At 45.5% G+C, this 21,308-nt stretch overlaps 1 protein-coding gene and 1 pseudogene across 1 annotated transcript; both read left to right on the forward strand.

The window, feature by feature from the left end:
• The first annotated feature begins 6,503 nt into the window (after positions 1-6,503).
• Positions 6,504-10,949, forward strand: LOC119327081 (dnaJ protein ERDJ3B-like). Its single transcript, XM_037600437.1, has 10 exons — positions 6,504-6,583; positions 6,795-6,943; positions 7,046-7,175; positions 8,230-8,350; positions 8,572-8,688; positions 8,802-8,888; positions 9,424-9,483; positions 9,577-9,654; positions 10,305-10,376; positions 10,469-10,949. Exons 1-10 carry the CDS (start codon positions 6,504-6,506, stop codon positions 10,625-10,627), a joined length of 1,053 nt encoding a protein of 350 aa, XP_037456334.1. The 3' UTR covers positions 10,628-10,949.
• Positions 10,950-13,256: 2,307 nt separating this feature from the next.
• LOC119350281 lies at positions 13,257-14,156 on the forward strand (annotated as a pseudogene).
• Positions 14,157-21,308: the final 7,152 nt, after the last annotated feature.

The following is a 21,308-nucleotide window of genomic DNA, read 5'->3' on the forward strand; positions in this document are numbered from 1 at the left end:
CCTCCCGCGCCACCGCCCCGGCCGTCGTCCGCCACCGCGGGCCTCCTCCGTCGCCGCCACGCGTAGGATCTGGCCAGATCCGGCCGGGCCCCTCCTCCGGCGAGCTTCCCCGACCTTCCCGGCCCCGTCCCCGACAACTCCGGCCGCCGGTGCCTCGGATCCGGCGAGATCCGCCACCGCTTCGATTTCTGTGCGAATCCTGATTGACCCCGATTTTTGCCCAAGTCCCCGTAATATTTTGCATTCTGGTCCTCTGTTCATCATGCCATAACTTGTTGCATACTGCTCCGTTTTGTGCATGTAATATATCAAACTGTTCATCATGAGATGCTCTACATTTCATTCCATTATGCCATGCTTGTTTGAGGTCATGTTGATGCCTTTATAATCGTTGCAAGAGTGCTATATGATGTTAATCTGCTGAAACTGTTATAACTTGATGATTTGTCATTTTTGTTGCATTTGATGTGTGCATCCTATGAGCTCGATGTCTACATGTCTTTTGAAGTATGCCATGCCATCTTTGTAGTGGTGCCATCCATGTATTTTTGTGATTCTTGTATTGAGTGCATTGAACTCGTGAAGTAGGATACTTGTTGTTGCTGTTTTACTAGTCTGAATCTGCTATATCATGATGCTATGTAAACCTGCTGCTACAAGTCATTCTATGCATAATCTGGAGATGTTCACTAAGGATGTTTTTTTGTACATGTCATGCTCTATCCATTCATGCCCATGGTTGCATTTATAGCCTGATGTAGCCTGTTGTACTCTTGCTCCAAAGTTGCTACATAATGTTGCTGTCAGCCTGTTAACATGAAGTTCAGTTTTGCCATGTGTTTTGCTAGTGATCCATGCACCCTATGAACTTGTTCTTGCCATGCTTAGCTTCATAAAAATGCCTTCTTACTGTTGGTTGCCTTTCCATGCCATGTATTGCTCTGTGGTGAGTGGTTGAATCTCACCAACATGCCTACTTATTGTTGTTCCTGCCATGTATGATTCTTTCATATAACTTGCCATGTTTACATGGGTGCCATTATATCTTCTGATCCTTTTTGGCTCATGGTCAGTAAAGGACTTTTGTTCTATGCAATTAGTAGATTCATGCCACGCCTTTGTTTGCCATGATAGCTTCCTGTATCATGTTGTTTGATAGCTCTAAACATTGCAACCTGATGTTATTTCTGCTAAGTCTGAAACTGTTAATATATGCAATCTTGCCATGTGTTTTTGAACATGTTCTAGTGATTTCTGGAGATAGCTCAGTCTTCATGTTTTGTTATACTTTACCTGTATATCATGTCCATGCCTTTTGTCTTCATATTGTGGTACTGTAGCATGTTGTTTTGGTGCTTACAATATGCCTAGTTGCTGTTTTGGACAGCATGCCCTTTAAACTTGTATAGTGTATGCGTTGAACCGTTGCTCCGTTTTGAGTGTGCTCTATATGGAACTTGCTTGATTTTGAATGATGCTTCATATTATCATGTTGCATCCATGTTTTGAGAGTGTTTGCTTGATGTTTGTATGCATTTTGCATCAATGCCATGTTTGACTTGTTTTGCTCATATCTTCTAGGCTGTAGCTCCGAATTAAATGAACTTTATATGTAACTTGACTAGAATCTCGTGTAGATCATCTTGGTGCATCTTAACTTGCTCTTTAACAACTTGAATATAAGGTTTATTCAGTTCTGGTCCAATTTCTAAATTTGCATATGAGGACTTACCGGAATTGTTATATGTTGTTCCCGGCCTCATTTAAACTTGCCTTGATGTGTTGTTCTTGTTTGCATCATCTCTTGCCATGAGTAGACTCATCTAGCCTTGTCTTGCATCATGCTTGGTTGTGCATCATGTCATGTATGTATGTGGTGTGTTTACTATGTTGTGTGCTTCTTCTCGATAGTTCCCGTTATGTTGCGATCATGAGGATTCGTTCGTCTATGCTTGGTTCGTCTTCGTGGCTTCATCTTCTTCATGGACTCGTTCTTCTTCCTTGCGGGATTTCAGGCAAGATTACCGCTACCCTGGATCTCACTACTATCATTGCTATGCTAGTTGCTTCGTTCTATCGCTATGTTGCGCTACCTATCATTTGCTCTTCAAGCCTCCCAAATTGCCATGTCAGCCTCTAACCTTTTCACCCTTCCTAGCAAACCGTTGTTTGGCTATGTTACCGCTTTGCTCATCCCCTCTTATAGCGTTGTTAGTTGCAGGTGAAGTTGAAGATTGCTCCGTGATGGACAGGATTATGTTGGGATATCACAATATCTCTTATTTAATTAATGCACCTATATACTTGGTAAAGGGTGGAAGGCTCGGCCCTATGCCTGGTGTTTTGTTCCACTCTTGCCACCCTAGTTTCCGTCATACCGATGTTATGTTCCCGGATTTTGCATTCCTTACGCGGTTGGGTGATTTATGGGACCCCCTTGACAGTTCACTTTGAATAAAACTCCTCCAGCAAGGCCCAACCTTGGTTTTACCATTTGCCTACCTAAGCCTTTTTCCCTTGGGTTTCCGGAGCCCGAGGGTCATCTTTATTTACCCCCCGGGCCAGTGCTCGTCGTGAGTGTTGGTCCAACATGTCAGCCGCCGGTGGCCACCAGGGGCAACTCTGGGATGGCCTACCGGAAGTTTGGACAATCCGGTGTGCCCTAAGAACGAGATATGTGCAGCTCCTATCAGGATTTTTCGGCACATTCGGGTGGCTTTGCTGGTCTTGTTCTACCATTGTCGAAATGTCTTGTAAACCGGGATTCCGAGACTGATCGGGTCTTCCTGGGAGAAGGTATATCCTTCATTGATCGCGAGAGCTTATCATGGGCTAAGTTGGGACACCCCTGCAAGGTATAAACTTTCAAGAGCCGTGCCCGCGGTTATGTGGCAGATGGGAATTTGTTAATGTCCGGTTGTAGATAACTTGACACCAGATCCGAATTAAAACGCATCAACCGCGTGTGTAGCCGTGATGGTCTCTTCTCGGCGGAGTCCGGGAAGTGAACACGGTTTTGGGTTATGTTTGACGTAAGTAGGAGTTCAGGATCACCTCTTGATCATTGCTAGCTTCACGACCGTTCCATTGTTTCTCTTCTCGCTCTTATTTGCGTATGTTAGCCACCATATATGCTTAGTCGCTGCTGCAACCTCACCACTTTACCCCTTCCTTACCCATTAAGCTTTGCTAGTCTTGATACCCATGGTAATGGGATTGCTGAGTCCTCGTGGCTCACAGATTACTACAACAGTTGCAGGTACAGGTTATGTGATGATCTTGACGCGAGAGCGATGTTTGCTTGTCTTGGAGTTCTTCTTCTGCTTCTTCTTCGATCAGGGGATAGGTTCCAGGTCGGCAGCCTGGGCTAGCAGGGTGGATGTCATTTGAGTTTCTGTTTGTGTTTCATCCGTAGTCGGATGGTGCTCTTATGTAAGATGATGTTGTATTAGTGTGGCATTGTATGCCTTATGTATGTATCCCTATCTATTATGTAATGTTGATGTAATGATATCCACCTTGCAAAAGCATATCAATATGCGGTTCTATCCTTGGTGGGACCTTCGAGTCTCTTTAGGATAGTATCGCATATTGGGCGTGACAACTTCCTCCTCGGTGTCAACCATATTCTTCGGGTGGTGAAACCCTTAATAAAGTGACGAGGCTCTGATACCAATTGAAAGGATTGATATGTTTGACTAGAGGGGGGTGAATAGGCAACTACCAATTTCTAGCTTTTCTTAACAAATTAGGTTTAGCACCAAGTAGGTTATCTAGATGTGCAACTGGGTGAACAGCCTATATGATGCTAATAATAACAACAACAAGAGCAAGCAAGATATACAACACAAGTAAACCTAGCACAAAGTAAAGGTAAGAAATAACCACAAGTGGAGCCGGTGGAGATAAGGATGTGTTATCGAAGTTCCTTCCCTTTGAGGGGAAGTACGTCTCTGTTGGAGCGGCGTGGAGCTACAATGCTCCCCAAGAAGCCACTAGGGTCACTGTATTCTCCTCACACACTCACACAATGCGAGATGCCATGATTCCACTAGTGGTGCCCTTGAAGGCCGCGATCGGACCTTTACAAACAAGGTTGGGTCAATCTCCACAACTTAATTGGAGGCTCCCAACAACACCACAAAGCTTCACCACAATGGAATGTGGCTCTAAGGTGACCTCAACCGTCTAGGGTGCTCAAATACCCAAGAGTAACAATATCTGCAAGGGATTAGTGGGGGAATCAAATTTCTCTTGGTGCAAGTGTAGATCAGGGCCTTCTCAACCAATCCCTGGAAAACCAACAAGTTTGATTGGCTAGGGAGAGAGATCGGGCGAAAATGAGCTTTTGGAGCAACAATGGAGTTAGGGTAGGAAGAGGTGATCTTCTTGGGGAAGAAGACCCCTTTATATAGTGGGGGAAGAGATCCATCCGTTATCCATGTGCACAACCCGCAATGTGCGGTACTACCGCTCAAGGAGCGGTACTACCGTTGGCTGCAGCAGCACTGTCGCTTGCCCCAGCGGTACAACCGCTAGAGACAGTGCACACAGGGAAGAGATGGAGGGAGGAAACCCATGAGAGGTAGTGGTAGTGGTGGTAGCCGCGGTACTACCGCCCTACTGCCGCTGCTACTGTCGCTGCTCGATTGGGTCTATTTGGGGTCAGCAGTAGTATGCCAGCGGGACCATCGCTGAACCCGACACGAGAAATGCAAGCCCCAAATCGAGGCGGTAGTAGAGAGGTACTACCGCGTGTCGCTATAGGCGGTACTACCGCTGCCGACCGTGGTACTACCGCTGGCTTCATCCGAGCCACTCCCAACACAACGGAGGGCACTCTAAAGAGATAGGAAAGAACTAGGGAGTGCAAAGGAGATGTGTACGTGATGATTCCATCCAAAACCTTTCCGATACGAACCCCCTCTTGATAGTATGGTATATCCTACGACTCAAGTCCACCAAAAATGAAACGAAGGAAAATCACCATCTTCTTTTTAAGCCCTGAGGGGTAGAAATCGTCTCATGCCATAGGAAGGAATATATGCAATGCTCACTGCACACGATTAGTCCGCAAAAGCATTGTCATCAATCACCAAAACCACTGAGAGAGAAATATGCCCTAACATCTGGCTTGGCCAATTCACTCGAGACTGCCAACGCCGAAAGTGGCACAACCTTCCAAGTTGATGAAGTTAGTGAAAGAAGCGGTGGAGTTAGAAGGGTTCTTGTATATTACTAGCGAACCGAGTGCTGGGGTCGAGGGGGGAACAAGTGGGAGAACGAGAGGGTGAAGTGAAGTGGGGCAGCTAGCCAAATGGCAAAGAAGTGGGAGGACATCATGAACAAGAAGCCGGTGGCAAGTGCCAAACTCAATGAACTCAGAGAGGAAAAGAAAAGAGGAGATGTTTAAAGAGTTCACGGAGATGTAAGCAAAGGTGGATATTGAGGAGAAGAAGCTTGCAGTTCGGACGAATTGCGAGGAGTCATGTGATTTCATGTATGTCAAGGCGACTTGGATGCCGCTGCGGCGGTGTGGGTTCACCAAATGTGTAGCAACATCATCGCACGCTATGCTAATGGTGGCAGGTAATGATTCTTTCGGATGCTTTTGGTTGAATTGTTGTGTTTGGATTGTGAATTTTGTTTGAATTGTTTGACATGTATCATTGAATTGCTTTTGAATGTTTAATATCGAAGACATTTGATTTAACCAAAAAAGAAAGAAAGGAAGGGCGGACAAATAGGAATTTTTGGATGATAGGATTAGGCTGGTCATAGTGGGGAGTAATTTAGACTAGTGTCATGCATATGCAAAGTAACATAATAGTAGTATTATAGATGGCACCAATTGTCAACGGACGAATGTGCAGCGTTTGTTTGGATGCTAGCCTCCAAATGCACAAACCAGGTTGGGGATCTGAATGTTTCTCGCATGAAAATGTCTAGAACCAACAATAATTATCATATTTGAATATATTTTCACATCAGATATACCTGTTATTGTAAATATTTATTCAGATTTTTATGTTGATAATAAAGTTAATATGCAGAGTAAATAAAGACAGAATGAGAACATGGCGTGAGTAGCAGGATTGCTACGTTCATCACACGCAGACCGTTTACCAGTATCGCCAAGTCAACCTGACCCGGTGCACCAGGCGATTCCTTTAATGCGGTCGTTTTATCCACGTGGAGCCACCTCATTCGCGGGAGCCCCGCACATCTGGGCTCCCATTGGTCCACGTCACCCGCCTCCACGTCTCCCCGAAAAGGAGCTCCAGATCCCTTCCCCTTCTAGTTGTAGAAGCTCTTAACCCGCGAGGCGCGAGGGCCAGCCAGTGAGGAAGACGGCGACGGCGACGACGACGACGACGAAGACGAGGAGGAGGCAGGCAGTACCGCAGGGGCATACGCGTGGATTCGCGAGCCGCGGGAACCCCGACCGTGACTCCTAGCCGGTGGGTTGAGGGGGAGGTCGAGCGGGACGCGGCGAGGTGGGGATGGCGGCGCCGCGGAGGAGCGGGGCGCGGCTCGCGGCGTTCCTCGCGCTGCTGCTGTATCTCGCGGCGGTGATCGAGGGGTAATGCTCGGAACACTTGTTGATTCTCGCGTGGTTTCTTCTAGATCTTATTATTTTGCCCTCCCGATCCCACTCATACCGAATTTACGAGTGATTTTTTCCCTGACGAAACGGATTTAGGATCTGTGCGTTCGACTTCAGTCTGCTCCAAATGTTGGGTTGGCATTTGGGCTCGGCTAAAATTCGTGTTGTTTTTGTTGGTGTGGATCAGGAAGAGCTTCTACGACGTGCTGCAAGTCCCCAAGGGCGCGTCGGAGGATCAGATCAAGAGGTCGTACCGCAAGCTCGCGCTCAAGTACCACCCCGACAAGAACCCCGACAACGAGGAGGCCACCAAGCGATTCGCCGAGATCAATAATGGTACTAGCCTGTGTTAGGAGTAAAAGGAGTGAAATTCCACTCGCTGAGCTTGAATAATTCGACTTCAGGGGATCTATGTTTGAATGTGTTGCTATCATGCAGCGTATGAGGTCTTGACGGATCAGGAGAAGAGGAAGATCTATGACCGGTATGGTGAGGAGGGGCTGAAGCAGTTCCAAGGCGGGAGAGGAGGAGGTGGTGGTGGGATGAACATGCAGGACATCTTCAGCAGGTCAGGATTTTTTTTTTAAATGTTGCCTAGCATCTGTCATTTTAGTAGCATCAATCTCAAGTATGCCGTGTAGACAGTGTGTGTGACCTATTTTGAGCTATTACAGTTTTACTATTATGTAATAATTTGCTATCTATGCAAGTTTAGGGATGTCAAAATACATAGGAAAAAACTTTCAACTTAGTAGAAGGTAGAAACAATCTGTCACTAGGCTATATGTGTACATGCTTGCTAGTGAAATATGAACTAAACATGTTCCAGTCGCCCTTAGATTGCTATACATATCAAGATAGATATTACACCACATGGATCTTTTGTTTACAGATATAGGAACTGTCAAAATTTTAGTTGTTCATCAATTGATAGGGAATAAGGTAATTCATATGACCGTGTTGAGTACATGAAGATTGGCATGCACCGAAGTAGTGAAATAACACCTCCTGTTTGAGTTGAAATATTCCCTGAGCTGCCCATTCAAGTATTGTTACATCACAAAGCATGTGGTTCCCATTCTGTAGGGTCTGGCAGTGTGAACCATTGATATATCAAACATTTCTAATACTTTTACCGAGTGTTGAAAAATGCATATGGTTCCCATTCTGTATGGTCTGGCAGTGTCAACTATAGGTATATCAAACATTTCTAATACTTGTATTGAGTGTTGACAAATGCACCAGTTTCGTGTTTGTTGTTGATCCAAGAGATCATGGGTAATAATTTTAGAAAGTTCAGGATATATTTGTGGAATTATTTTTCTTTTTCAGCACATGAGCTTGTGCTGTTAAAATCAATTGTCCAAAGGATCAACAACAGTGTAACTATAACCAACTAAAACTTCATATGTGCATGCATCACTTGTGAAGTCATGGTATACACAAATGAGGAGGGCTTGTGCCGAAGCACATAATTGAAGAAAAAAATGTGGGTGTATTTCTCTGATGTTGCCATTTTCCAAAGCTGTTAAAATAATTCAGTAGTAACTTGGATGGAAACAATGCAATACTAATCATCCAGCTTTAGTGATCGTTTGCTCTTCTTTCGCAAACTTTTCCAGCTTTTTCGGAGGAGGTGGTGGTGGTATGGAAGAGGAGGAAGAACAGATCGTAAAAGGTGATGATGTGATTGTTGAACTGGATGCTTCACTAGAGGACCTGTACATGGGTGGTTCATTAAAGGTAACCAATTTGCATGGCTGGTGAACTGAAAATATATTGCTAAGTTGCGTATTCCAAATTAACACATAGATACTAGACAAATGCTGCACCTAGTTAGTAGATAACCTGATCGTTATATTTGGTGGCACGATGTGAGTTTTCATGAAGTAGGCTGTCTGCACTATGAATGCTTAATTGTGAGTAGCACAAAGTTTACTTTGCTATTTTTGTGGACATGATAGGTTTGGAGAGAAAAAAACATCATAAAACCAGCACCAGGAAAGAGACGATGCAACTGCAGGAATGAAGTTTACCACCGTCAAATTGGTCCTGGAATGTATCAACAAATGACCGAGCAGGTATTTTCCTAATTTACATGTGGCTGATATGATTTAACATACTGAAAACTACACGTTCCATGCACTTATTCCGTGATCAAATTAAGTTTTCTTCTTAATCATCTCATCTTTAGGTGTGCGACCAGTGTCCAAATGTGAAGTATGTACGAGAAGGTGATTTTTTAACTGTTGATATTGAGAAGGGTATGCAAGATGGACAGGTATGAAGCAGATGCCATATTTTATGTCCAGTACTTAACCTTGGGTCAATTGAAAATATATCTGCTGTAACTGATCACTTAGTTGCATATGGTTACTCAAGACTTGAGAACGTGAATTCTTTAGGCAAACTTGCTGGTTTATTTCTTGCCAGTTACACTATAGAATTAGCAAAGAAGAAACCTCCAGATAAGATGCCACTACAATGTGTTTGTATTGATTAATCCTCATGAATAGCTACTTAAAGGGTCATCATCAGAGTATTATTTGTCTATTTTGGAAATGTTGTGCCTGAACCATTTGTTTGAACCGAATATTTGTACATTTGCCACTTTCGAGACTGTGATTACATCCGATTTCCTGCACAAGGTTGCTATGACAATGGTAACAAGTTACCACATGGTCAAGAGACGATTAGATAGAATTTCTTAAGTTGACAAGTTGTTTATCATGATGCAATCATGCAATGGATCCATTGTGATATGCTCCACTTTTCTGCTTAGATGTTTGACTTAGCAGTGTGATTTGATATTTCAGGAAGTTTCATTCTTCGAGGAAGGAGAGCCTAAGATTGATGGAGAACCTGGAGACTTGAAGGTTTGGTTTCCCTCCTTTCCTTGGTTGGATGCAATTAGCATGGGAAATAACTGTGTGACTAATTTCATCCTGAAAAAATGATTTCATGAGCAGTTCAGGATTCGGACAGCACCACATGACCGCTTCAGAAGAGAAGGCAATGACCTGCATGCAACAGTTACAATCTCCCTGGTACTGCCTGTCTGCCCTCTCTCTTGTGCCCATTGCAATTACTCCCTTCGTCCCGTAATATAAGAGCGGTTATATTATACATTTAGAGTAGTTAGTGCGGAGAAAATTAGTGCAGCTTGTACCTTAGTTGGAAAGTATCTTAATTGATACTCCCTCCGTCCGAAAATACTTGTCATCAAAATGGACAAAAATGGATGTATATAGAACTAAAATACATCTAGATACATCCCCTTTTATTCATTTTGATGACAAGTATTTCCGGACGGAGGGAGTACGTATGTAAGAACCAAAGAAGTTATATGGCTGGACGAGTTTGATGCTATCACATCTCTGTAAATTGGGCACTCATTACTCCAGTTATAACCCCCTTGCTACACCCTATATCAAACAGTGAACTCTCCAACTGATTATTGCACATTCCCATTCCAAAGTGATCACTCTAACATTTAGGTTCCATTTTGTCCTATTTTCTTACCGTGTTCAGTATGGACCTTGCTGTTATTTAGTTACTTCTAGATTACTTCCTGTGTGCATTTGTCATCCTCTGAATCCTACTTCGCTTAATCCACCAAATTTCTCTTCTTACCGTGTTCAGTATGGACCTTGCTGTTCTACATCTCTCATGATTTGATTACCTTTTGCTGCTACAGCTCCAAGCTCTGGTTGGATTTGAGAAGAACCTCAAGCATCTTGACAACCACCTTGTCCAAATCGGCTCCCAGGTAAGTCACCAAATGCTCAACAGTACACCATTCATTTTGCATCTTGTAGGCTGACTGCATCTAATCTACTCTGCTCCATTACAAATTGTTAGGGTGTCACTAAGCCCAAGGAGGTAAGGAAATTCAAAGGAGAGGGCATGCCATTGCACCAAAGCAACAAGAAAGGTGATCTGTATGTGACGTTCGAGGTGTTGTTCCCAAAAACCCTGACGGACGACCAGAAGGCCAAGCTGAAGGAGGTTCTTGCATAAGAACTGCCCATTTTTCACTTGTGCTGCAGCTAGTTGTTTGAGGTGTACCTCAAGGAAATTTTCCAAGTAGCTTGCATAGGAAGAAGCACCAATGGTGTTGCCTTTCTGGTGGGTGTATGTGATTTTCCGTTGGTAATATTAGCAGCTCATTTTTTCAGCTCCTTTTCTGTTTTGATGCTCTTTAACAGATCTGTAGTATTAGAAAGTCAAAATGAACTTGCACCAGAATATTTGTACTCCTGGAATACAGTGTCTATATAGAATTGTAGCTTATACTCACCAACTTATTTGCTGATTTTACAACGCTGTTGGCGGTCTTTAATGTGTACTGATTAGTGCAGTAAATGATGTGCTTATTTTAAGAGCTGCACTGAATGGTTGCTGTGAGAGATCGGGCCATGTAAATACGAAATTTGCACCATGTGGTCATTGCAAAATGAAAATCCAACTGCATTTTCTGGTAAATACATTGCTGCGGCATTTTCTGGTATCTTTGAAGGAAAAGTTGCAGAAGCATTACAACATCTCATAATAATCCACAAATGCCCATTCATTGAACAAAGCGTTGAAACTTTGGCATGACATATGCAATAGAAAAAACAGAAAACCACAACAACAACAAAAAACACGTTTGCAACATAAAAACAACCCCTTGCAACACAATGCCCATGTGTATGCAACAAGCAACATATGCAGACAGAACGTCGAAAGTGGCTACACAACATTAAGGAACCCAAATTTGCTAACCTCTCACGGTGGCATCCCCTTGACCCACCATCTTAACTCTGGGCACACGAACATTTTGAGCTCCAACTTGTCCATGGCGGAAATCCGTTCAGGAAGAGCAGAGGGAGGGACTATGGAAGAAGAGGTCTAGGAAGAGATATTGGTGAATGGGAACACGCTCTGGTCATGATAGGGGCGCCTCAAGAAGGTACGTGCCAAGCAAATATTCCGGACGAGCAAATATATACCGGCAAATTGTTTCTGAAAGGGGAAACGTTTACAATCGGCGCGCGATCTGTCTGGTGGACCCTCCACCTTATCTCCTTTCTTTGCTGGCCACTCGTTCTTCTTCATGTGAACGGGTCTTCTCCCTCCACCAGCCAACCTTTTGGCTGCAGTGCAGCCCGTGTCATCGTCGTCGTCATGCCAATGGAGTTGCTACCGGAGGCGTTGCTCAGGAAGCCGTGCCCGATCACGGCTGCAACGTGGAACTTCGCCGGTGTTGCATGGCCGCGACCATGATTTTTTCTGCCATTCATACAGGCGATGCTGCAAGCCCCAGCGCCACTCGTCGCAGTTGTCTTGACGACCATGCTTGCATACGCCCTCCACCTCTCCGTACGGGGCTCGGGAGTGTCGGAGCTGCAACCGGCCAGGCAAAACGCTGCAAGTGGCGGCGTGTTCTGCTACAACCGTGGTCGGCGATGCTGGAAGAGAAGACCACACCGACACTTTTTCTCTGCAACCGCGTAGAGCAAAGTTGCAAGCTCTGTCACATTTTGCTACAACCGATAAATCCAGAGCTGGAACCAGCATGTGGTTTTGCTGCATCCTCTGATTTGTTTTCTGCGGCGACAATGGGGCCGTCCTCATTTGCTGCAACCGACAAGATAAAAGCTTCTACCGCCGAGCTTTTTTGCTACCACTACGACCGGCGGAAGTAGCGACCATGAGGTGGTGTGCAGCAAGCGATTTGTTTCGGGAAGAAGCCGGAGCTGGAAGCAGCTTTTGGTTTTGTTACAACCGACAAATCCAGAGTTGGAACCAACATATGATTTTGATGCATTCTCTCGTTTGTTTTCTGCAGCGACAACAGGGATGTCCTCATTTGTTGCAACCGACAAGGCAAAAACTTCTAGCGCCGACCTTTTTTGCTGCCAAGGTGGAACTGCGCCCGACGATGGTGACCACGGCAAGCTTTGATAGGACCGACGCGGTAAGCTGCAACGACGACCGCGGGACATTGTGGGGCAGCTGCACGCGGCGGCCATGGATGCTAGGGGAGGCGAGCTCATGTGCTGGACTGGGGCAAGAGCACGGTGCGGCGAGGTCTCTCCGGAGACGCGAGGCGCCGGTCTGCTACAAGCCGCAAGCTCCTTGCTGGAGTCGCGAGGCGCCAGTCTGCTGCAAGCCGCAAGGTCTCAGGAAAGGGACGACTCTAGCGGAACCAGATCCACCAGACTAAAATGCGTCAATCAGACGGTTGCTAAGCGTCCGGCAGAAAAATTAGGCCGGCCGGCCGGCGCCTACCACGCGCCATCGATCGATTCGCGAAACCGCCACGGCCCCAGCCCCACAAATCCACTCCGATTCCGGCCATGACTCCTGTAGGCCTTGTTCGGTTGAGGTGGTTTTTGAAGGGGAATAGCAGGGTTTGAGGAGGATTAGATCCCCTACGAGCCAAAATCCTCTCCAATCCACTCCAGCGAACAAGGCCGTATGGGAGTTCTCGACTGGTCTTCCGAGTCGAGTTCGGCTCGTTTCCACCGCCATGACCCATGAGCTACATAAGCAGGCCCCTGTTCCGTTCTAGGAGCACAGCCTGCGACGTTTTCTCGCACTCAATCAAATTACTCACCAGCGTCCAAGTTCGTTCGCTGGTGTACCCGCAGCTAGAGTAGACATGGCCATGGCCACCGCCGTGAACGAGCACGTCCTGCTCAGCCATCCCGACAAGCTGGTCCTGCTCGCCGAGATCCCGGCCACAGACTCGTGCGGCTCGTCCTCGTCGCAGCCCGACGTCACGTTCCGGCTGGTCGTCGAGCAATGCAGCGACTACGGCGGCGGCCCCGCAGACGTCGACACGATGGAGGACGTGTCCTGCCGCGTGCCGCTCCGCGCCCTGGGCCGCCGGGCCGCCGCCGACCGGGCGTTCGCAGGCCTCGTGGCCAGGCTCGACAACCCGATGCTGCGCCCGGAGGTCACGACGGAGGCCAGGAGGGCGGCGGAGCGCGTCGGGGCGAGGCGCGGCGCGCTCGACGAGCTCGGCGGCATGGAGTTCCGCCTCCGCGTGGTGTTCGTCGACGATGACGCGTCCGAGGAGCAGGCAGCGTCGGACGACGACGACGACGACGAGAGCGGGAGCGACATGGAGTTCGGGGAATTCGACCTGAGCGGCGCGCGGAGCCTGCATGGCCAGCGGGCCGTCGCCGCGTACGAGGAGGAGGACGACGACGAGGACGGCTGCGGCGCCCAGTTCACGGTGCGCCAGTACCGCGGCGCCCGCGCGGGGGAGGGAGCGAACCTGCTGCTGTCGGGCTTTGAGGCTCGCTCGGACGGCCCCGAGCTGACCGAGCAGCACGAGCTGACGTCGCATGACATGCGCCGCCTCGTGCACTTGGCGCTGGAAGGGGGCGCGAGCATGGAGGACGACGAGGCCTACCAATGAGCGCTGGCCGGCGGCACGGCCGTGTCCCGGGCGTCGCGCGCCGCCATGGTCGACCAGGCGCTGCAGTCCGCGAGCCAGCAGCAGCAGCGGTCCAAGTCACCGAACCCGATCTTTCCGATGCGTTCCGGATTCTGATGCCTGCCGGATTGCAACAAACTTTTGAGTCAATCACTGATGGTGCTACAACTTGGCGCAAACGATCACTTTAGTGTTACAAGTTGTGACATACATTAAAGTGGTGCAAAAACTTGGCTCAGATGTACAAATATGGTTGCTTATCACGTTTGTATACGAAATGTGCACTGACTAGACATGTGGACCTTGTTGTCAGTGGCTAGACTAAGGAGAAAGAGCGTGTGGCCTGATTTTCACAAAATAAACCTCGAAACTTTGATTTTGAAAAAAAGGTCCATGTAGACATGGCATTCTTCACCTCAGTGACCAGTGGGTCCCGCCTGTTCAAATAAATGACAAAAAAGTAGGTGCCGCCAGGATTCGAACCCAAAAACCACTCGCAACATCATATACAGGCCAAACCACTCTGTCATCCATTTTCGACTGACTATTGTGTAATTCACATGATGAAGTACAAAAACTTTATAATTTTATATAATACAAATATTTCATAAACTACAACTAAAATTATTCTTTCAATTATACAGGCATTTTAATAATTTTATGCATATTTGTATAGTTACATGTTTGTATAATTAAAAATATTCATATTCTTACATTTAAAATTTTGATTTGAATATTCAATCATGTATATTATTTAAGTTAATACAGATACACACATTTATAATTCATCATGTTAATTATATTATTATTAAAATATTTGTATTATCGAAATTTATAACACAGAAATATCCATATTAATTAGATGTTTTTAATATAATACGCGGTTGTATATTTACAAATCATCGTTTGTTTGTATAATATTTATAACACATAAATTTTTTAATATAAGTTTTTTTACTTACGTTTTACAAATATCTTAAAAAAAAAGTTGGTGCAAATAGGCCGCAATATTTGCAGCCCATTTAAGCTCCACCTGCGTACCGAAGGTATATATACGCTGTTAACCATAGCTGAAGCTATATAACATATGGCATAGTGATTAGATACACATGTTTTGTTGAACATGGTCGCAGGTTCGAAACCTGGGCGCTCCACCGCTTTTTATTTTGTAAAAAAAAAACAATATTCCAAGTTTTTTAAAAATCTCCACCATTTTTTATTTTGTAAAAAAACAATATTCCAAGGGTTTTCTTTAAAAAAAAACAGGCCACATGCCGCTTTTCCTTGGTCTAGTCGCTGACAACGGGGTCCACACGCCTAGTCAGCACAGATTCCGTATACAAACGGGATAATCACCGTATTTGGACATCCGAGTCAAGTTTTTGCACCACTTCAATGTACGTCACAACTTCTAGCACCAAAGTGATCGTTTACGCCAAGTTGTAGCACCATCAGTGAAATTGACTCCCTTTTTACGAGTCTTTTGGTTGGAAATCCCGACTTCTTTTGGGGAAGTTGGAAATTGGAATACTCTTGTGTGTAATGGCTCGTGAAACCTAGCTCGATCACATTGTAACAGTATGGCTCTATGAGTAATGACGTTTTTTTAAGAGAGAGAGTTGATTACTGATGTTCTACACATTGATGCCCAATTATTTTCTTTATTTATACAGGGGAAAAAGCAGCTGCTTCTTACTCCCTCCATTCATTAATACTATAAGATGTTCTAATTTTTTTTAAATCAAATGTACTTAGGCACATTTTAGTATGTTTGTTCACTCAATTCAGTCTGTATGTAGTTTATATTAAAATATTCAAAATATCTTATAAGTATTTGTGAGCGAAGGAAGTACCAATTACCATATCTTACGTATAGAAACAATATTACATTTATATTGCATCAGCAGTTGAAAATGTGCATCTTTTCTATCGGACATACTTACAAAATTATTACAATAGACCCGCAATAAAAGACTGAGGTAAGCTATCGGAGAACGAAGCTACAAGAGTGAGAGGTGCCGTACACACTACAATAGCATATGCAAGGAAACGAATAAAAAATGACAAGATACACAAGCGGTCCTAACCTGTTTTGAACAGGTTTCTGGCATGAGAATTATCTATACCAAAAGTAAACTGATACCAATTAATATTGAATGGGAGGAGTTCCAGGAATTCACCAGCCTGCTAGGCCGTAGTGGTGGAAGCTTTCCCATCAAGTATTTAGGGACCCCCTCCACCATGACAACATGAGGAGGGAGGATATACAACCACTAATTGACAAAATTATGAAGTGGACTGCTAGATGGAGAGAAAAGCTCCTTCCTTGTAAAGGCAAGCTAATTCTGATCCAAGGTTGCTTGGCCAGCATTCCAATCTATTTGTTAGCCTTTTTCAAATTCCCTAAGTGGGCTATAGATTTGATTAATTCCCAGATGGCGCACAGTCTTTGGAATGATTTTGAAGGACATTGGAAACTTTAGCTAACGGGAAACTAGTTTGTATGAAGAAGGAATTTGGACGGCTTGACATTCCTAACCTTGAGGAAGTCAATCTCTGTTTGGATATGAAGGGGAAATCAAACCTTGGTGATGGTGTCCTGGATTAGGGGGTGCTAACCTAGTCGGCCCATAGTCCTCGGGCTGGGCCCGTAGGCCCTCATTCTCATTCGGGTGGACTCCGAAAGCTACACACCTGGACATGATCAAGACTGCATCTACTGAAGACATGACGTATACTCCAAGACATCTCCTGCTGCCTCCATGCGCATCCCTGGATACCAATCATGTAACCCTAGATGCCCTACCTGGCGTGTATATAAGCCAGAGGGTTTAGCCTGTAGAGGGGATCCAATCACAATTAAGTTCACCTAGCCCTAGGGTTGGATCTTCCCTTACGATCTCGAGGTAGATCAAGCTCGTACCCGATATATCATCATAAATATAATCAAAGCAGGATGCAGGTATTACCTCTTTGAGAAGGCCTGAACCTGGGTAAACACATGTCTCCTCCGTCCATGTTACCACGAATCCGAGATCCACAGCTCGGGACCCCCTGCCCCGAGGTCTTCCGGTTTAATACCGACACTGGTGCTTTCATTGAGAGGTTCACTGTGAGATCAACAAAAACATCGATGGCTTATCTGCAAATTAACAGCAGCACCGGCTACGGGGACATCTTCGTCCCTGGCAACTTTCCGTATTCGACAGCATGGTCCTTTGCGGCAACTCTGTGGGCCATCTGGCTTCCGTCAAGAGTTATGCCATGGATCAAATTGTGACCTTCGGAGGCTTGGAATACACTGCAATTCCTGCGGTGAGTTCATCCTTTCGGACTGGACACTGTGGGTGTCAAAACCGGCGGATCTCGGGTAGGGGGTCCCGAACTGTGCGTCTAAGACTAATGGTAACAGGAGGCAGGGGACACGATGTTTTACCCAGGTTCTGGCCCTCTCGATGGAGGTAATACCCTACTTCCTGCTTGATTGATCTTGATGATATGAGTATTACAAGTGTTGATCTACCACGAGATCGTAAAGGCTAAACCCTAGAAGCTAGCCTATGATTATGATTGTTGTTGTCCTACGGACTAAACCCTTCGGTTTATATAGACACCGGAGGGGGCTAGGGTTACACAGAGTCGGTTACAGAGAAGGAGATCTACATATCCGAATTGCCAAGCTTGCCTTCCACGCAAAGGAGAGTCCCATCCGGACATGGGACGAAGTCTTCAATCTTGTATCTTCATAGTCCAAAAGTCCGGCCAAAGTATATAGTTCGGCTGTCCGAGGACCCCTTAATCCAGGACTCCCTCAGTAGCCCCTGAACCAGGCTTCCATGACGATGAGTCCGACGTGCAGATTGTCTTCAGCATTGCAAGGCAGGTTCCTTCTCCGAATACTCCATAGAAGATTTTGAACACGAGAATCATGTCCGGCTCTGCAAGACAAATTCCACATACCACCGTAGAGAGTACAATATTCCACAAATGTAATATGCTGACAGCTTTTCATAATGTGACATCACACCGCGGTCCAGTCATTATTCAAACTGTTTCTCACAACCAGCCACTACACGCGCTGCGAGGCGGTTTTATTGGCACGTCTTGTCGAAGCAGAGTTCGTGTCCCCCTTATCACGGGATTCTCATGAATACAGGTGTGGGTAACCCAACCGTGTTTGTTTAATATGACTCCTCAATTTTAGGCAAGTCCCAAACGGTCACGCGGGGGACGCTTGATATTCGTCCTCTTTATAAGGGGGGCCAAGGCCTTTCCTTTTCTTCCCACGCTCGATCCTTCCCCTCCCGTACCTCGAGTTCCAACACCCAAGGCTCAAGCTAAAGCACTTCGTGTTGGGGAACATAGTAATTTCAAAAAAAAAAATCCTACGCACACGCAAGATCATGGTGATGTATAGCAAGGAGAGGGGAGAGTGTTGTCCACGTACCCTCGTAGACCGAAAGCGGAAGCGTTAGAACAACGCGGTTGATGTAGTCGTATGTCTTCACGGCCCGACCGATCAAGCACCAAAACTACGGCACTTCCGAGTTCTAGCACACATTCAGCTCGATGACGTTCCCCGTACTCCGATCCAGCAGAATGTCGGGGAAGAGTTTCGTCAATTGTTGTGTCTATAGGGTGCCCCCCTCCCCCGTATATAAAGGAGTGGAGGAGGGGGCCGGCCAAGGGGGGTGGCGCGCCCTAGGGGGGAGTCCAATCCCCACCGGGAGTAGGACTCCCCCTTTTCCTATTAGGAGAGGGAGAGGGAAGGAAGAGGAGGGGGGGAGGAAGGAAAGGGGGGGCTGGCCCCCCTCCCAATTCGGATTGGGCTTAGGGGGGGGCGCCCCCTCCTTTGCTCCTTGCCCCTCCTTTCCACTAAGGCCCAATAAGGCCCATATACCTCCCGGGGGGTTCCAATAACCTCCCGGAGCTCCGGTATTGTCCCAATCCCACCCGGAACCTTTCCGATGTCCAAATATAGTCGTCCAATATATCAATCTTTATGTCTCGACCATTTCGAGACTCCTCGTCAAGTCCGTCATCACATCCGGGACTCCGAACAACCTTCGGTACATCAAAACTCATAAGCTCATAATAAAACTGTCAATGAAACCTTAAGCGTGCGGACCCTACGGGTTCGAGAACTATGTAGACATGACCGAGACTTGTTTCTAGTCAATAACCAATAGCGGAACCTGGATGCTCATATTGGCTCCTACATATTCTACGAAGATCTTTATCGGTCAAACCGCATAACAACATACGTTGTTCCCTTTGTCATCGGTATGTTACTTGCCCGAAATTCGATCGACGGTATCCAATACCTAGTTCAATCTCGTTACCGGCAAGTCTCTTTACTCGTTACGTAATGCATCATTCCGTAACTAACTCATTAGCTACATTGCTTGCAAGGCTTGTAGTGATGTGCATTGCCGAGAGGGCCCAGAGATACCTCTCCGACAATCGGAGTGACAAAACCTAATCTCGAAATACGCCAACTCAACATGTACCTTTGGAGACACCTGTAGAGCTCCTTTATAATCACCCAGTTACGTTGTGACGTTTGGTAGCACACAAAGTGTTCCTCCGGTAAACGGGAGTTGCATAATCTCATAGTTGTAGGAACATGTATAAGTCATGAAGAAAGCAATAGCAACATACTAAACGATCAAGTGCTAAGCTAAGGGAATGGGTCATGTCAATCACATCATTCTCCGAATGATGTGATCCCATTAATCAAATGACAACTTATGTCTATGGTTAGGAAACATAACCATCTTTGATTAATGAGCTAGTCAAGTAGAGGCATACTAGTGACATTAAGTTTGTCTATGTATTCACACATGTATTATGTTTCTGGTTAATACAATTATAGCATGAATAATAAACATTTATCATGATATGAGGAAATAAATAATAACTTTATTATTGCCTCTAGGGCATATTTCCTTCAGTCTCCCACTTGCACTAGAGTCAATAATCTAGATTACACAGTAATGATTCTAACACCCATGGAGTCTTGGTGCTGATCATGTTTTGCTCGTGGAAGAGGCTTAGTCAATGGGTCTGCAACATTCAAATCCGTATGTATCTTGCATATCTCTATGTCTCCCACCTGGACTTGGTCGCAGATGGAATTGAAGCGTCTCTTGATGTGCTTGGTCCTCTTGTGAAATCTGGATTCCTTTGCCAAGGCAATTGCACCAGTACTGTCATAGAAGATCTTCATTGGTCCCGATTCACTAGGTATGACACCTAGATCGGAAATGAACTCCTTCATCCAGACTCCTTCATTTGCTGCTTCCGAAGCAGCTATGTACTCCGCTTCGCATGTAGATCCCGCCACAACGCTTTGTTTAGAACTGCACCAACTGACAGCTCCACCGTTCAATATAAACACGTATCCGGTTTGCGATTTAGAATCGTCCGGATCAGTGTCAAAGCTTGCATCGACGTAACCATTTACAACTAGCTCTTTGTCACCTCCATAAACGAGAAACATATCCTTAGTCCTTTTCAGGTATTTCAGGATATTCTTGACCGTTGTCCAGTGATCCACTCCTGGATTACTTTGGTACCTCCCTGCCAAACTTATTGCTAAGCATACGTCAGGTCTGGTACATAGCATTGCATACATGATAGAGCCTATGGCTGAAGCATAGGGAACATCCTTCATTTTCTCTCTATCTTCTGCTATGGTCGGGCATTGAGTCTGACTCAACTTCACACCTTGTAATACAGGCAAGAACCCTTTCTTTGCCTGATCCATTTTGAACTTTTTTCAAAACTTTATCAAGGTATGTGCTTTGTGAAAGTCCAATTAAGCATCTTGATATATCTCTATAGATCTTGATGCCTAATATGTAAGCAGATTCACCGAGGTCTTCCATCGAAAAACTTTTATTCAAGTATCCCTTTATGCTATCCAGAAATTCTATATCATTTCCAATTAATAATATGTCATCTACATATAATATCAGAAATGCTACATAGCTCCCACTCACTTTCTTGCAAATACAGGCTTCTCCAAAAGTCTGTATAAAACCATATGCTTTGATCACACTATCAAAGCGTTTGTTCCAACTCCGAGAGGCTTGCACCAGTCCATAGATGGATCGCTGGAGCTTGCACACTTTGTTAGCACCTTTTGGATCGACAAAACCTTCTGGTTGCATCATATACAACTCTTCTTCCAGAAATCCATTCAGGAATGCAGTTTTGACATCCATTTGCCATATTTCATAATCATAAAATGCAGCAATTGCTAAC

Source organism: Triticum dicoccoides, chromosome 1B (genome assembly GCF_002162155.2).
Source record: "Triticum dicoccoides isolate Atlit2015 ecotype Zavitan chromosome 1B, WEW_v2.0, whole genome shotgun sequence".
In the NCBI taxonomy this organism is placed as follows: domain Eukaryota; kingdom Viridiplantae; phylum Streptophyta; class Magnoliopsida; order Poales; family Poaceae; genus Triticum; species Triticum dicoccoides.

Excerpts from the sequence above, each read along its gene's own strand:
- LOC119327081 (XM_037600437.1), top strand. The coding sequence starts at position 6,504 with ATGGCGGCGCCGCGGAGGAGCGGGGCGCGGCTCGCGGCGTTCCTCGCG. Across the intron at positions 7,176-8,229 it reads ATGCAGGACATCTTCAGCAG|CTTTTTCGGAGGAGGTGGTG; the intron begins GTCAGGATTTTT and ends AAACTTTTCCAG. Across the intron at positions 9,655-10,304 it reads CAACAGTTACAATCTCCCTG|CTCCAAGCTCTGGTTGGATT; the intron begins GTACTGCCTGTC and ends TTGCTGCTACAG.